The sequence below is a fragment of the Patella vulgata genome, chromosome 3 (genome assembly GCF_932274485.2).
Source record: "Patella vulgata chromosome 3, xgPatVulg1.2, whole genome shotgun sequence".
NCBI lineage: Eukaryota > Metazoa > Mollusca > Gastropoda > Patellidae > Patella > Patella vulgata.
The window spans coordinates 24468653-24485666 of NC_065881.2; the positions used below are offsets into that span (position 1 = coordinate 24468653).

Sequence of the window (17014 nt, forward strand, 5' to 3'; positions counted from 1 at the left end):
TTACTTACAAAAACTTTTTTGCTTGTGCTACAGAGGGGATTATTTATCAATATATATTTAAGATTTATGGAAACCTTGTTGAAAATTGTTGGTCTTCCCCTTTAAATTCTTGGACTGAGAACCTCCTGAATGTGATTGTTGTTATGAGAGCCAGTGTGACACTTCATTCAAGCAAATGTTTGTTGATACTTGGTCAACTTTCTCTTTAGTTAAAAGTATAAAAATAGATACCGTGTAGTATCTGTTTAAGTGGATTACCTTTTAGTTTTATTTGCCTTTCTGTTTTTCTTCGAGACTAATCAATAATCAATCAATCAGCTTATTGCCTGTAACTAGGCTTCTTCTTTATTACATATTAATTATGAAACAATTCCAGTCTTAAAATAGATCATGTGTTGGATTGGTAAGACTCTTTATTTACTGTCTGATTCATCGTAAATTTTAAACGGATTTCTTCGATTATGAACAAACTACTTAACTTTGGTTATTATAAACTCACCTGTGTGTTTGTAATGAACTCCCGTTCGATAAAATCCATTGCACAACTAATTATCACAACGATGAGAACAATTTCTCTCTTGAAAAATTTGAAAATTTACTTGTAATTTCGACAGAGTCGATGTCAACTCTTCGTGACGTATTGGTCGAATCCAATATACCTGTTGCGGGGGTTGGTTAACATTGAAAGATAGTATGACAGCGCGATCATTTTGATCGTATATGGGTTTGGGCGACGAAAAATATCAATTGAAGGCAATTACATAGGAGATTTATATGGAAACCATTGATCGCCATTCTATCAAATTTTCTTCACAATTAAAATATCACTGATTGCACGGATACTCGTAAAAATAAAGTCATGAATAAACTATAAATATCCTATCTTCTTTATGTTATAAATAATTTAACAAGGATCATGAAGCTTACCTCCGAATTCTCTGAGTGTATTTTTAATTTTATACGCATTCTTTCGATCGAATAATAACCGCTTCAGTAACATCTTTAAGCGTGTTGCGGCAGCCCTCAGCGTGTCTATTGCCGTATTGGGTGCCCGGGTGGGTATATAATGCTACTAAGCCCGTATGACCCCGTAAGAAGCGGAACATTAATTCTCGATTCGACAGTTTTGACCGAAGTGTGATAAAGCCCGTAAAACGAATGTATAGTTGTGTTTGTGCGGCATGCGTGTTCAAAAGTAAATAATCCCATCCGAGTCGCTAATCAAATAATTAGAACAAAATATTTCAAAAAGTAAAGCTATAAAATTTGCAGAGATTTTACTAGAATGTAAAAGACGGTAACTAAATACAGGAATGCGGGTAGTTATGTGTGCGAACGCTCAAACTCAATGCCAATTGTCGTAGGTATCCAGACCACTCGGACCAAAGGCTACTCGGACTAAAACCAGTCGGACCAAAACAAGACCAGTCGGACCAATTAAATTATATTATAAGGCTAGACAATATGCTATTTATTTATTATTAAATCACAATACAAAGAAGCAAATAATTCTTATACGGAATTCTTATATTTAGAGTTGTTTGGTTCAATTTTGTGTACGTAAATAAATCAACGATTAGTTTTAAAATTAATTAATAATGGTGCCAAAAAAAAATATCAATCTAATTTTTCTTTACTCTTGCAATGAGACTCGGTATGTCCAGACTTTTGACAGTTTCTACATATACGGGTATACTGTTCTTGTCTGATAGCCTAATTTTACTTTTTCCACATTCGCGGTATCCCCAGTGGTTTCATTCCGTTCTACCCCACTAACCCCTGGGTTACTATATATGGGGGGGGGGGACACGTTTTCAAGTTATCCGCCCTTGATGCGTTAATATAAACAGCACATAATAATACGAAGACCGGACGTTTATATGCCCCTTTTTAAACGTGACTACAAGTGTGGTTCTTGATATTTTGCGATTTGGAATACAATTATCAATTTATTCAAACAACACGTTATTATTAGTTCGAGTAGTCATATTAAAACACACACAATTATCAATTTATTCAAATAACACTTTATTATTGGTTCGAGTAGTCATATTAAAATAAACACAATTATCAATTTATTAAAATAACACTTTATTATTGGTTCGAGTAATTATATTAAAACAAACGCAATTATCAATTTATTAAAACAACATTTTATTATTGGTCCGAGTCGTCTTTCTGTTGGGTCCGAATAGTCTTTTTGTATGGTCCGAGTAGTCTATTTGTTTGGGCTGAGTGGTCTATCACTTGGTCCGACTGGTCTTGAACCGAGTGATCTTTGGTCATGGATTCTTGTCGTAATTGTACTTGAATTTCCTATGCTGTCACCCCTAATACGAAATGATATCTTCCGCAGAGTGACGTAACCATCTTCCATATTGGTATTTTTCTCTGGGAAAAGTTTGTGATATTTCAATTTTTCAAGAGAGAACTTGTTTTCATCGTTGTGATAATTAGTTGTGCAATGGATTTTATCGAACGGGAGTTCATTACAAACACACAGGTAAGTTTATAATAACCAACGTTAAGTAGTTTGTTCATAATCGAAGAAATCCGTTTAAAATTTACGATGAATCAGACAGTAGGACATTTTTACCAATCAATGTCAGGTCTAGAAATAACAATTTCAGTTGTACCTGACCAAATATCAAAAACTGTTTAATGTTTTTATTCTTGTGCCAGACATTTATTGTCCCCCGCCTTTCGAAGAAAGCAGGGGACTATTAAAATGGGTTCGTCCGTCTGTCTGTCTGTCCGTCTGTCTGTCCGTCACACTTTTTGGGACACAATAACTCTCTTCCTAATTGAGCTAGAATGTTCAAACTTGGTGTATGTGTTTATTAGGTCAATGCCTTGATGGAGTTCGAAGATGAGCATTTTCCGCTTAGGGTAAGCAGAGATAAGCAATTTGATTGGTTGATGCTTTGGGACACGATAACTCTCTTCCTAATTGGGCTAGAATGTTCAAACTTGGTGTATGTGTTGATTAGGTCAATGCCTTGATGGAGTTCGAAGATGAGCATTTTCCGCTTAGGGTAAGCAGAGATAAGCAATTTGATTGGTTGATGCTTTGGGACACGATAACTTTTAATTGAGCTAGAATGTTCAAACTTGGTGTATGTGTTTATTAGGTCAATGCCTTGATGGAGTTCGAAGATGAGCATTTTCCGCTTAGGGTAAGCAGAGATAAGCAATTTGATTGGTTGATACTTTGGGGCACGATAACTCTCTTCCTAATTGAGCTAGAATGTTCAAACTTGGTGTATGTGTTGATTAGGTCAATGCCTTGATGGAGTTCGAAGATGAGCATTTTCCGCTTAGGGTAAGCAGAGATAAGCAATTTGATTGGTTGATGCTTTGGGACACGATAACTTTAGTTCTAATTAAGTGAGATTGATGAAACTTGGTGTATAGTTTCATTACAGTAATACCTTGACTAATTTTTAATGGTAACTGGTAACGGATATTCTATAAGTAAATGATAAAAGGGTTTATGGAATCTCGAAGAAAGCAGGGGCTATTATGGGTTCGTCCGTCTGTCCGTCACACTTTTTGGGACACAATAACTCTCTTTCTAATTGAGCTAGAATGTTCAAACTTGGTGTAGGTGTTTATTAGGTCAATGCCTTGATAGAGTTCGAAGATGAGCATTTTCTGCTTAGGGTAAGCAGAGATAAACAATTTGATTGGTTAATGCTTTGGGACACGATAACTTTAGTTCTAATTAAGTGAGAGTGGTGAAACTTGGTGTATAGTTTCATTACATTAATACCTTGACTAAGTTCGATCATGAGCATTTTCTGCCCAGGGTAAGCAAGGCGATAAGCAATTGATTTGATTGGCCGAGACTTTGGAACACAATATCTCTTTGCCTCGGTGAGCTAGAATGTTCAAACTTGGTGTAGTGTTTATTAGGTGAATGCCTTGATGGATTTCGAAGATGAGAATTTTCTGCTTAGGGTAAGCAGAGATAAGCCATTTGATTGGTTGATGCTTTGGGACACGATAACTTTAGTTCTAATTGAGAGCGAGGACACTTGGTGTATAGCTTTATAACATCAATACCTTGACTAAGTTCGACAATGAACATTTTCTGTCGAGGGTAAGCAGAGCGATAAACAAACACAATAACTCTCTTCTAATTGAGGTAGAATGTTCAAACTTGGTGTACATGTTCATTAGGTGAATGCCTTGATGGAGTTCGATGATGAACATTGTCTGTTTAGAGTAAGCAGAGATAAGCAATCTTATTGGTTGATGCTTTGGGTCACGATAACTTTGGTTATAATGAAGCAAGAACGATGAAACTTCGAATATAGATTCATTATATCATTACCTTGACTATGTTCGATGGGGAGAGTTTTCTGCTTAGGCTAAGGAGCGATAAGCAATTTGATTGGTCAAAACTTTGGAACATAACAACTCTGCTTTTAATTGAGGTAGAATATTTAAACTTGATGTAGATGTTCATTAGGTGAATGTCTTGACTGAGTTCAATGATTAATATTTCTTGCTGAAGCTAGGCAGAGCTAATCAATTTCATTGGTCGATGCCTTGGGACAGGATAATCTTGATTCTATCTGATAGAGAGTGATGAAACTTAGTTTATAGTTTGATTGCTCAATACTTTTGAAAAAAATAAATGTGCGATTAATTAATATGTGTCATCTATTTATTTTGGGATTTCGGCGGGGGACATCAGCCTCACTGTTGGCTTGTTAAAATATCAACAAACAAAACTTAATAAACACAAGAACATAATATGGAACACAATCACTATTTTAATGAAACCGACAATTCGTTGAAGATCCCACTTTATCAAGCAAAAAACCCCAACAAAACAAAACTTAGAAAAAAAAACCACCTGTACATGTAGCTACAAAGCCTGAATGTTTATATCAGAGACACAAAACGATGGAAGTCCCATCTTGATTTAGAATCTACGTATGTAAATATGTGGAACTCTTTCTATTCTTGATTTAGATCTTTCTAGAAAAAAAATTGTTCAATAAAAAGATAGTGAAGTATATCCCAAGGTTTCAGCACCGCTAAGGTACACTACCAGACGAGTTAGCAAATATAATGTTAGCCGCAGTGCGGCCATTGTTAAATTGATACACATTGACACTGATCAATATTTTGTTTAAAAAAGATTGGTCCAAGAGAAATTAGGCATTGATTTTATCTACTAGGTTTACACAGGAAAGTCTATAGAGACAGTTTGTATTAAATTGGTAATGGAGTTACATACAAATGTATGATTTACTTTACTTACATATTGTTTCTTACATAACCTACTGATTAGAAAATCAGGCTTAACTTTGATGTTATTTGAACACATCTTTATGTGCCGATTCCAGATTTTATTTTTGATTACATGGATATAAGAATTGCTCATTCTATGAACTACAGGGAGATTAATACGAAACTATGCACCAGAGACCTTATATTAAAGATACATTATGGGAGATTCGGTAACGAGTTGGCAGTTCTCACTATAATAGTTAAAAACTAGATAATGTAAAGGCAATTTACTGAAAATTTCATTCAAATTGATCCACAATGAACCGAGAACTAAGCGATTGAAATTTCCTCCTAGCCTCGATCATGATTACTGAAGTCAGTACGATAAACAGCATAGTCTTGATTATCCACTTAATCGTTAAGCTGTGAAGGAAAGTTATGCAGTAAATCAGCTCATAATCCACTAAAGATCGCAGGCTAGCGATGCCATCTAGAGTTGATTATGGTCTGGATAGGTGAATTAATGTCTAATTAATAATTTAGATAACATTTCAGGCCTAAAGAAAGACCTGCAATATATAGATTTAGCTCTTGCTTAATGTAGGCTATGTTTAACCATTTGCCCTTCACAATGTCGAGGTTATACGTGTATACAATTTATAGAGTTGGACAGGGCCATATGACGTATAGTTACGTCATTGGGTTAAAAACTTAGAATCTATATATCAATCTTATATTCTCTTTGACAGTGGTTATATACAATTTAAAGAGTTGGAGATCTGACATCCACTTACGTCATTGGGTTAAAAACTTTGAATCTACATATCAATCTTATATTGATATTGGATTCCAAAAAATCGAGCTGGTAATGTGAAATGTCAATAATCCGGTTCACAAAGAGGACATTCATTAATCAATAACGCTTTTTAATTACACAGACTCTCATTAATTAACAATGACTTACAGACAATGGTATGGGCTGTTTGCATCAGTATCACATACTTTTAGCTAAAGTGTAGTTTTGTTATTTACATGTAGAATTCCTTAACTTTTAAGGTGAAAACCCAGTTTTAAACTACATGTAGATCTCTCTCTTGTTATTTATATCTCTGACACACCACTATTGGACTAAACAGAAAAGTGCATAGTCCTTTGTATGGATGGAAAAGCAGATCCTAAAAAGACATGTAAAAGTATTGACAAGAATTAAAGAAATGAAATAAAATGAAATGGGGTTTAACGTCTTACTGTTCTGCTCCGACTGGGCTAATGAAGACAGATATTGACAAGATGTTTAACTTGTATTCTTTTTTTATTATTATATTTATATGACCGCATTTTGTAGTCTCCCCTGAATGACACCCACAATTTCTGTTAATTACTTCATGAGAAGGCTCTCTACACAGACGTTATTGTCCGATCTTACATGTATGCGTTGTAAAAATGACTGACTTTCAACAATTCCATTAGTTACTTCAAGAGTTGTAGCCCATGCTCACTTTCTATAGTTTAAATATGTGAATGTAATAATGGCAATAGTCATCGTCTGATTACTTTAAATTTATTACAATGAATAATAATTACAATAATTTCTCTTGGACTTGTCACCCTTGATTAAATCATTAAATCTTTTGAATGCACCAATTATAAACTGCATAGAGATTTTTTTCCCATTTACTGCTGGGACGACTTAGCTAGTGGTGGTATATTATGTTGCCTCTCAACCTATCTTTTTTCTTTTCTTAGGTATTGCACAATAATCTACTAGATATTTTGTGTAGTAATAGGATATAGTTATATTGGTGAATTCGTCGGTAGGCAGACGAAGTGACTTAGGCTGACCTTAAAAATATCTTTGTTTCGCCTAACGCGACCGACTAACTAAAACCACCCCCGACTTAAATTATTTTATTGCACTTTTCCGCGATCTTTTTATTTTATTTTGTGTGTCAACCTGAAATATATCACGAGAGTTATTTCCCTTTACTATGGCTATAGTTTGATTCATTATTGAAACTGGTTGATCAAGACGAAAGCGTTATAGGTGTCGCTTCTCAACAAAATGGTTGCAGACGAAAGCACGTCTATTCCCACGAAATGATTCTGCCTCTATGTCTGTGGGGCGTCGTTTTAAAAATGACGAAGATATTTTCAATATCCGTTTTCGAGAAAAATGAAGGCACAACCCGCACGATCGTTAAAAACGTGTTGAAGGGGTTTCACACTTAGAGTTCGTGGCAAATCGTGTGCGAGTCTCGGAGTCGTGCATCACGAAAAATCCCGATGTCATACTCATTGATTTGTTTGACAATAAAAAAAGACGAATGTTTCCCCCCCCCCCCCAGAAAATTATCAAGCTGTCAAATTAGCTCTTTAAAAAAAAATCTGAAAAAAAACCCCGACCTACCGACCCTTCTCCTCGATTGTGGGTCGGGTTTGGCGAAACAAAGATATTTTTAAGGTCAGCCTTATCTTCCTACCGTACCTATTGACGATAAGTCACTTCGTCTGCCTACCGACGAATTACGTTATTCCAGGGAAGGACTGAGAGTCAGGGGCCCTGAAGCCTGACCATGTAAGTCAATCCCACTCTAGGAGGTTAGGGGGTTTTTGGAAGCAAGAGCATTTTTGAAAAACGGACATAAATTCAAGACTAAAAATGGTCCTATGTGAGAACATTAACTTCTGAGACTCAAAGTTCACCCCCTCCATTGTTCCTAACTCTTACTTGATCATGTTGGGTATATATCCATCCTGTTACCTTTCTTTGTTATTGCGCAAAAACCTGGTAGATATTTGTGTAGTAAGAGGATTATATGTATTGGTAAATTAAGTTGTTCCTAATCCTTACTTGATCATGAAAGGTCAAATGGTTATAATTGGTTTTTTTTTTGTAAGGAAGGTAAAATTAACATACATCTAAATGTGGACCTCATTAGTAGCAGATTACTTATGTTACTAAAATAACCTAATGAACGAAAATAGATACAAGTCTATATACTGGTGACATTGGTTAATACCCGATTAAAGTAGGCAGTATGACAGAGTAAAGGTGAAGTGGTCATTTCCTCATTCTGACACACACACAAACTATCAGGTCAATAAACAAGAAAACAAAATAACATAACACAAATGCCATTCAAAGATTATAAGAAAACAACATAAGTGAACTTGTACATATAATAAGGACATAACACATGCACAAAAACGGTAAATATATTACAAGTTGGTAATGTCGACTTTAAAAATAACTTGCATCTTTTGTACAGGTAGTGCATAGGGTTCACAGTTTCTTTCTACATGAGTAAACAGAAAAAAAACATTATTGTTTTTCTTTGTTTTGTTAAAGCAACATACATATGTACATGTATATAATAGAAAAACTTGGTTACTATATATCACTTTTTTAAGAACAACCAGCAATCATAATAAATCAGAATATTATAGGAGGAGAAATAAAGTGCAATACCCTTTATTAAACCCCAAGATCTATATCTAAAATATGACCTACATTAAAGACAGACATTTAAGCACAAGTTGCAACACAAAATAATTGAAGTACATATATAAAATTAGTCAGTTAATATTACATTGCCTTTAAATACCATACAGAATCAAATGTATATAACATGAAAAACAGTTTGGTCCAAAAATTATTCAATTCGATCAATTCTAACATTGCAAATTTAAGTTTACATTGGTGTCTATTTCACACAGTCTCTATCTCTGTTACTTACACAAATATTGTGATTGTACTATCTTTTTGTTCAAGTCAGCTCATTCTTCAGAAGGGTCTTTTTATACTCAAATGTTCTGAATTACATAATAACAATCGTCTTTACAAAACAAATAGTTCCCTAATTTAAAATGGTAAACAAATATTGCTTCTATTTTGAAACATGAAACATTACCTAAGCAATATTTAATACCTTTTTAATTTATTCTAATATATTTATTTGTTCAAAATTTAGAGTTTATATTTATTCAATAGACTGGGACCTAATTTTGAAATCTTATTGTAATTATTTTGCTTGAGGACTCAAAGAATTAGCATAAATTGTAAACTGAAGAAACTTGAGTGCAACAGTGCATTAAACTGACATAAATAAAGGCCTCTTTTGAGTTATGTTTTGATATCATTTTAAAGCTGTGAATTGTCAATTGTATTGATTTTACATTATCTAATTTCTTGCACCTTTATCAACGCAAATATGTACTCAAATTGATAGTTTAAAAATGAAAGCTGTCGTTACATGTTTACAATCTTCCAGCTTGGATTCTGATAGATTAAAAAGAGGCCCTTTAAAAGATTATAGGTAGTTCCGCCGTTTATATCATCTGGAAAGGCTGCTGATTGTTAAAAAGTTTTCCATTCATCATATCATATCTTCGTAATACTGAATGGAATTGAACCCTTTTTGGACATACTGGTATGTTCCTTTTGAAGATTCAAATTTCATAATATTGTAGTTTGCAAGGAATTCAAAAACACTCAAATGATGAATGATCAGAGGCTGCTAAATATTTGTACCTGAAATTAAAGAGAAAAAGTCATTAATCTTATTAAAATCAGACTAGAATATTTTTTTTCATTTATTTCTTAAGAAGTATGTTTCCAAAATTCACCACAAAAACCCTGTTAACCAGTATTGACCGTTTGGTTGGACATTAATATATGAGCACTGTCTTCTTCAAAGTAAATATGTCAGCTGTCATTGTAGTAAAACAAAATTCAGATTGGAGTGTTCACTAATTTTAAGTTGGCCAGGAACGGCAGAGAACGAAACAGTTAATGTTTTTGTTGTGTAAATGGATCAGACATAACCGTGTCGTACTGAGAATCATATGTGTTAATATTAAGGTTGACCCTTGTCCTCATGACTGAAATTAACTTTTCTGTGAAGAGTTCCACATTTAGTGTGCCAGGCCCGGTTCCGAGAATGGTTGACATATAGCAATGTAAACAGTGCAATTTCCTTAATTTAATTGTGGCCGAGAACAGTTCTTAAAACAGTGTTTATCGTGGTTAAGTGTAAACACAGCTATTATCTTAAACAATCTTTACTTTATCTCATCTTGTCTTGTACCTTTTACTTTTAAAATCAAAGTCTACTGTATAATTATTCTTGATCAATGATCACATCGAATGCTGATTTTATGATTTCAATATTTTAAGTCTTTGTACATTCAGTTCAATTCAAAATTTGTTTTTACTCCTTTAGAATTCTTACAAATTTTATTATTCCTTGCTCGTATTTAAGTATGGTTTTATACATCATAAATGTAGTACAACAGAAATTATTGACAACATGTAAGCTGTTACCCATATTTACATGAGGTCAAATAATTTAAAGAATACAGTTTAATATTTATAAAATAAAATATGTGATAGTTTCGTCAATGTAGATTTTATTGCTAAAATTTGAATGTGGGATGGTTAAATATATTAAAACAAGTTTCTGTACAGTTTTTACAACACTGTTGAATTTTCGGATCTTAAATTTTGCATGCCGGTGTTAATAAAATCCAAATACTTTAGGTTTTCGTGAATATCACAATACCAGATTGAATAATGATGATACAGTAATGTGAGAATTCATAACCCTGGTACAGAAACATACATGTATATCTTTTATAGTAAAATCACTGTTGTCACCCAAACACGCCAACCAAAGAAGATTCTGTTCCCCTCTTCAAATTAGAAATAGAATATTCTGATTAAATGCCCTAATTATTGATTTATTTGCCTCAGCTTAAAGATATATATGTTTTACAATAAATTAAATGAATGTTTTTCTTGTTAATTTCAGGAAATTCTCACATGGCTATAGTTCAACTTTTACATAACGATTCTGAGTGTGACCCTTATTATGAGATTACTGGAGTTGTGACTCTTGAGGATGTGATTGAAGAAATTCTACAGTCAGAGATAGTTGACGAGACAGATATTCTTTGTAAGTCACTCATCATAACTTTATTTAAAAAATTGATTTAAAATAGTAAGAAAAGGAACCAACATTGTTATTTAAAATCCATGGGCCCAACAAGTAGCCACAATGGCAGAGTTAGTAAGACGCTGACTCCCTAAACAATAACTCTCCTTCTAATTGAGCTAGAATGTTCATGCTTGGTGTAGGTGTTTATTAGGTGAATTCCTTGATGGAGTTCGAAGATGAGAATTTTCTGCTTAGGGTAAGCAGAGATAAGCAATTTGATTGGTTGATGCTTTGGGACACGATAACTTCAGTGAGAGTCATGACACTTGGTGCATAGTATTGTCACATCAATACCTTGACTAAGTTCGATAATGAACATTTTCTGCAGGGGTTAAGCAGAGTGATAGCAATAACTCTCCTAATTGAGGTAGAATGTTCAAACTTGATCTAGGCGTTCATTAGGTGAATGCCTTGGTGGGGTTCGATGATGAACATTGTCTGCTTATGGAAAGCAGAGATAAGCAATCTGATTGGTTGATGCTTTGGAGCAATATAACTTTGATATGATTACATGTATATCATTACCTTGACTAAGTTTGATGAGAATTTTCTGCTTAGGCTAAGGAGCGATAAGCAATTTGATTGGTCAAGACTTTGGAACATAACAACCCTGCTTTTAATTGAGGCAGAATTTTAAACTTGATGTAGATGTTCATTAGGAGGATTTCTTGGTCGATGCTTAGGGACAAGATAACTTTGATTCTATCGATAGAGAGTGATGGAACTTAGTGTTTAGTTGATAATCAGTTTGATTGCTTGATTCTGTTCAAAAAAAATAAATATGCGATTAATTAATATGTCATGTGTCATCTATTTATTTTGGGATTTCGGTGGGGGACATCAGCCTCACTGTTGGCTTGTTTCGTCCCTGTCATCAAAAGATGATGCCAGGGATATTATCAGAATGATTCAACTGATTATTAGTAAATAGTGGTAGTTTTTCGGAGAATTTTGCCACGGGTGGTAACTAATGTTTAGTACATAAACTTGAATTTCAACAGACAATTAAAATCATATTAATTAAAGGGGCATTATGTAAGATTTAGATAAAGGGCTGTGTGTTCTCGCTATAATATTTCAAAAATAGATAATGCAAAATGAATATATTGAAAAATTCATTCAAATTACTTTATTTTTAGCAAAGTTATCAATGGTTGTAGTTTTGACAAGATGTGTGCATTGATCGTAAATACCGTACTGGTCATTCGTGTCTTGGCCTCGCTTCTCCATTTTTAAATTAAATCATTTTAAGAATAGCCGAACCTTTCTAACTATTTAAAATCGGAGGCATCTGATGACATCAAGAGTTGATTATGGTCTTGTCATGTGAATAAATGTCTAATTAATAATTTACATAACATTTAAAGCCCAAAGAAATACCTGCAATAGGCAGATTAAGGTCTTACATAATGCCTGTTTAGTAGTAGAATATTTGTGGTAGGTATACATATATATATATAGATTAATTCTACATTGTGTGGTACATTGACCATATTAAACAACATAATATACTCTTCAAAAAAAAGTAGGGGATATTGAAATTGAAATACCTATGCAGGTTGTGATATGGTAAATAGTCATGGACACTTGACATGCTTTGAGAGTATGTTCACAGATAAAGAACTTATTGCCCCAACAGAACCACTGAGCTGCGCATGCGACACGCAATAGCGCCATACACGTGGGAGGGGTTCATTGTCAAATTTGACACTTCAAGGAAGGGTTGATGAAAACTGCTTAGCATTTACTGTTTAGCATATCTTTGCTTTAGTGTGTTACGTTTAATTTGATCGGGAGATGTGTTCGTCAACGTCAACCGACAACACTGCAAGAATTGGCCATGGTACTGCAAGAGGAGTGGGTCAGATTGCCCCAAATCGTGATTGGACTGTTAAATAGGCGCATGCCACGGAATTGCTGAATGTCTGAGAATTGGTGGAGCAATTACTCATTATTAAGACAGAAATCAAAAACGTCCATTTTCACATTTGACGGTGTATCTCTTTGCGAGTGAAATGGGTCCGTCAGATAAGCCGCCCATATGAACTGTTTATGTTCATGTGTAGGCAATTGGCCTGTTATTAACATACACTGGTTATACCTCTAATAAAAACAGCAGTGCATTTCCGCAGTTTTGTATTGTTTCTGAATATCCCCTACTTTTTTTATACGCCCACATTTTCATGTGGACGTATTATGCCGTCGCCCCTGTCCGTCCACAATTTGTTTGTGGACACTCTAGAGGTCACAATTCTTATCCGATTTTGACGAAACTTGAAATATAGGTTTATCTCCTAAAGATCTCGGCTACTTTCGATATTGGCATGTATCGGATCGAAACTTCATGGATTATGGCCCCTGTTTGTACGAAAAATCACGTTTTTAGCTTGTGGACCCTATAGAGGTCACAATTTTTATCCGATTTTGTTGAAACTTTAAATGTAAGTTTATAACCCAAAGATCTCGGTTCCTTTCGATATTCGCGCATATCAGACCATATCAGAGTTCAAATTTCGTAAAAAATCGGTCCAAAATTGACAGACAAAATGGCCGCCGTTCCTTCTCAAATAGTGTAAGAATATGGTTTATCATGGTTGTGGACCCTATAGAGATCACAATTTTTATACGCCCACATTTTCATGTGGACGTATTATGCCGTCGCACCTGTACGTCCGTCCATCCGTCCGTCCACAATTTGTTTGTGGACACTCTAGAGGTCACAATTCTTATCCGATTTTGAGGAAACTTGAAATATAGGTTTATCTCCAAAAGATCTCGGCTGCTTTCGATATTGGCATGTATCGGATCGAAACTTCATGGATTATGGCCCATGTTTGTACGAAAAATCACGTTTTTAGCGTGTGGACCCTATAGAGGTCACAATTTTTATCCGATTTTGTTGATCCTTGAAATGTAAGTTTATAACCCGAAGATCTCGGTTCCTTTTGATATTCGCGCATATCGTACCGTAACTTCCTGAATTATGGCCCCTGACCCTGATTGTACGAAAAATCGCATTTTTTGCTTGTGGACCCTATAGAGGTCATAATTTTTATCCAATTTAAAAAAAACGTATTATTATATCACCGTTACACCCTAAGGACAGCTGAGGTCGAATTTCGTGACAATCGGCTCAAAATTGACAGACAAAATGGCCGCCGTTCGTTCTCAAATAGCGTAAAAAATATGGTATATCAAGGTTGTGGACCCTATAGAGGTCACAATTTTTATCCGATTTTGTTGAAACTTGAAATGTAAATTTATAACCCAAAGATCTCGGTTCCTTTCGATATTCGCGCATATCGGACCGTAACTTCCTGAATTATGACCCCTGATTGTACGAAAAATCACGTTTTTAGCTTGTGGACCCTATAGAGGTCATAATTTTTATCCGATTTAAAAAAAACGTATTATTATATCACCGTTATACCCTAAGGATGGCTGTGTTCGAATTTTGTGAAAATCGGCCCAAAATTGACAGACAAAATGGCCGCCGTTCGTTCTCAAATACATGTAGCATAAAAATATGGTATATCAAGGTCGTGGACCCTATAGACGTCACAATTTTTATCCGATTTTGTTGAAACTTGAAATGTAAGTTTATAACCCAAAGATCTCGGTTCCTTTCGATATTGGCGCATATCGGACCGTAACTTCCTGAGTTATGGCCCCTGATTGTACAAAAAATCGCGTTTTTAGCTTGTGGACCCGATAGAGGTCATAATTTCTATCCGATTTAAAAAACTGTATTAATATATCACTGTTACACCCTAAGGAGGACTGAATTCGAATTTCATGAAAATCAACCCAAAATTGACAGACAAAATGGCCGCCATTCGTTCTCAAATAGCGTAAAAAAAATGGTATATCTAGGTTGTGGACCCTATAGAGGTCACAATTTTTATCCGATTTTGTTGAAACTTGAAATGTAAGTTTATAACACAAAGATCTCAGATCCTTTCGATATTCACACATAGTAGGAAAAATCACTTTCTTGTTAGCTTGTTCTCTATCCATCTCTCGAAAATGTGGGCGTATCCTGCCTGGCAGCCACTGGTTGAAGAGTGTATATATGTCTGGTATGTAAATAAAATCTACCTAATAACAACTGAGTAGACTGAAATATAGGGAACAAGTATGCTATTCAAGGACAGAAGGGTTCAATACACTGACAGAATCAAACATGTAAACATGTATTTACAGTTTTCTAGCATGCTACAGGCTGTTTCGTTCGTCTACTTTATTTATGGGTTTATGTACTGTCAACACAAGGGTACTATACATTTTTAAATGGTACTTGAAACAACTCAATTAGTCCTCAACCATCCTTTTATGGCTTTCAAAATCATTTAGATTTACAGAGAGTAAATATTTATACCTCTGTTTAGATCTAGTACATGAATGCTGAATAATTTTATAATGCCCTAAACAGTCAATTAAAAGTTCCCTCAAAAAGTCACATGATATTCATCACAACTTGAATGGGTATCATGCACAAGGCTAGGTATGATTGTTTCCCAGAATCTTCGTTTTGCCTTGGTGTGAACATTGTAATTGCCCAGACTATCCCAAATCAATATTTGCTTTATAGAGTGTTTTGGAAAAAACATAAAATATAGAAACAAAATCGATTTTGGAGAATGTCAAACTAACATTATGGCCTACATGTAATATATCTAAAATAGTAAGACAGACTTTTTTTTTTATTTAAAAGATGACTTTTAACATCCAATGCACAAAAAAACCCAAAAGGAATAATTGGAAAATATTGATTGATCAAGGTCAAAGTGACTTGTTGTTTAGAAAATTAGAAAGGATACTTGAACTTTAATAACAAAATGTGAAAAGGGGCAGAAAAACTTCACCTAGATTTCTTTAAAACTGGTGATCGATTGCGTTTTCTTGTCTCTTACAAATTGTGCAAGGTTAGAGGTATTCATAAAGATCAAAGATGTAATTAATTAAAATGGGCAAGATTCATCCAGGTACATGTATGTTCAAAAGAAATTTAAAAAGAAAGATAAACAATCAATATGAGAAAGTACTGACATGTAATTTAAACAGAGAATATTAAAGACCATTCTTGTGCAGCAGTTATTGTATTGTTAATTGTAACATTGCATTAAAATATTAGTAAGAGACCACGTGTATCTTCACTGCTGCAAGAATTTTAGAGATTTGATTAGAGAAAACATATCATCCGATAATTACTTTTAAAATTATTGTCCTTTCTTGATTATGTCATACTTATAACGCACCAATGATATAATACATTATTTATTAGGATTTTGCTTCTATTCACCTAAAGATTTACTATATGACATACTTTATTGACTGCTACCATGGACATGCTTCATTGCCTGGCAACCCATCTTCTAAACAAGAAATTCCACCATTGAAGCAGACAAATAAACAGAATTATTGACGTTAATAATCAATACAGTTTTAACTGGACTGGTAGACTAATGGTAGGCAGTGACGTCAATACAGTTTCCCTTCTTGTGACTGTTATCTAAGCCTTAATCATGTCTAGAACTGGAATTAATAGGACAATTTATAGTTATGTTTATTTCTAATGATCAACTAGAGTTATTTCGATCCTTGTTTACAGTAAAACCTTTAAATTGAGACCACTGTGAATGCCAGGTTAATCTGGCCAGGTTAATAGTTTTATCCAAACAAATGAACATCTGGACAGGTAAACTATCCTACTGTCTATTGGTATAAATCTGTTTTAAAAAAAAAGGAAAAAAAAAGATATCAAAACATCCCCC

At 34.3% G+C, this 17014-nt stretch overlaps 1 protein-coding gene and 1 long non-coding RNA gene across 4 annotated transcripts in view; one reads left to right on the top strand and one right to left on the bottom strand.

Moving 5' to 3' along the window:
* The window catches only part of LOC126814766 (metal transporter CNNM4), a 43698-nt gene that overhangs the window by 15126 nt on the left and 11558 nt on the right, over positions 1-17014 (top strand). For all 3 annotated transcript variants that reach the window (XM_050540131.2, XM_050540132.2, XM_050540133.2), the window contains exon 2: positions 11055-11198. In XM_050540131.2, the coding sequence (XP_050396088.1) occupies positions 11055-11198 (144 nt within the window). The remainder of the gene's footprint in view (positions 1-11054; positions 11199-17014) is intronic.
* LOC126814798 (uncharacterized) lies at positions 8218-16738 on the bottom strand. The gene is made up of 3 exons (XR_007677761.2): positions 16567-16738; positions 11766-12002; positions 8218-9775 (listed from the first exon to the last, which is right to left on the bottom strand). It is a non-coding gene; the product is annotated as an uncharacterized LOC126814798 (long non-coding RNA).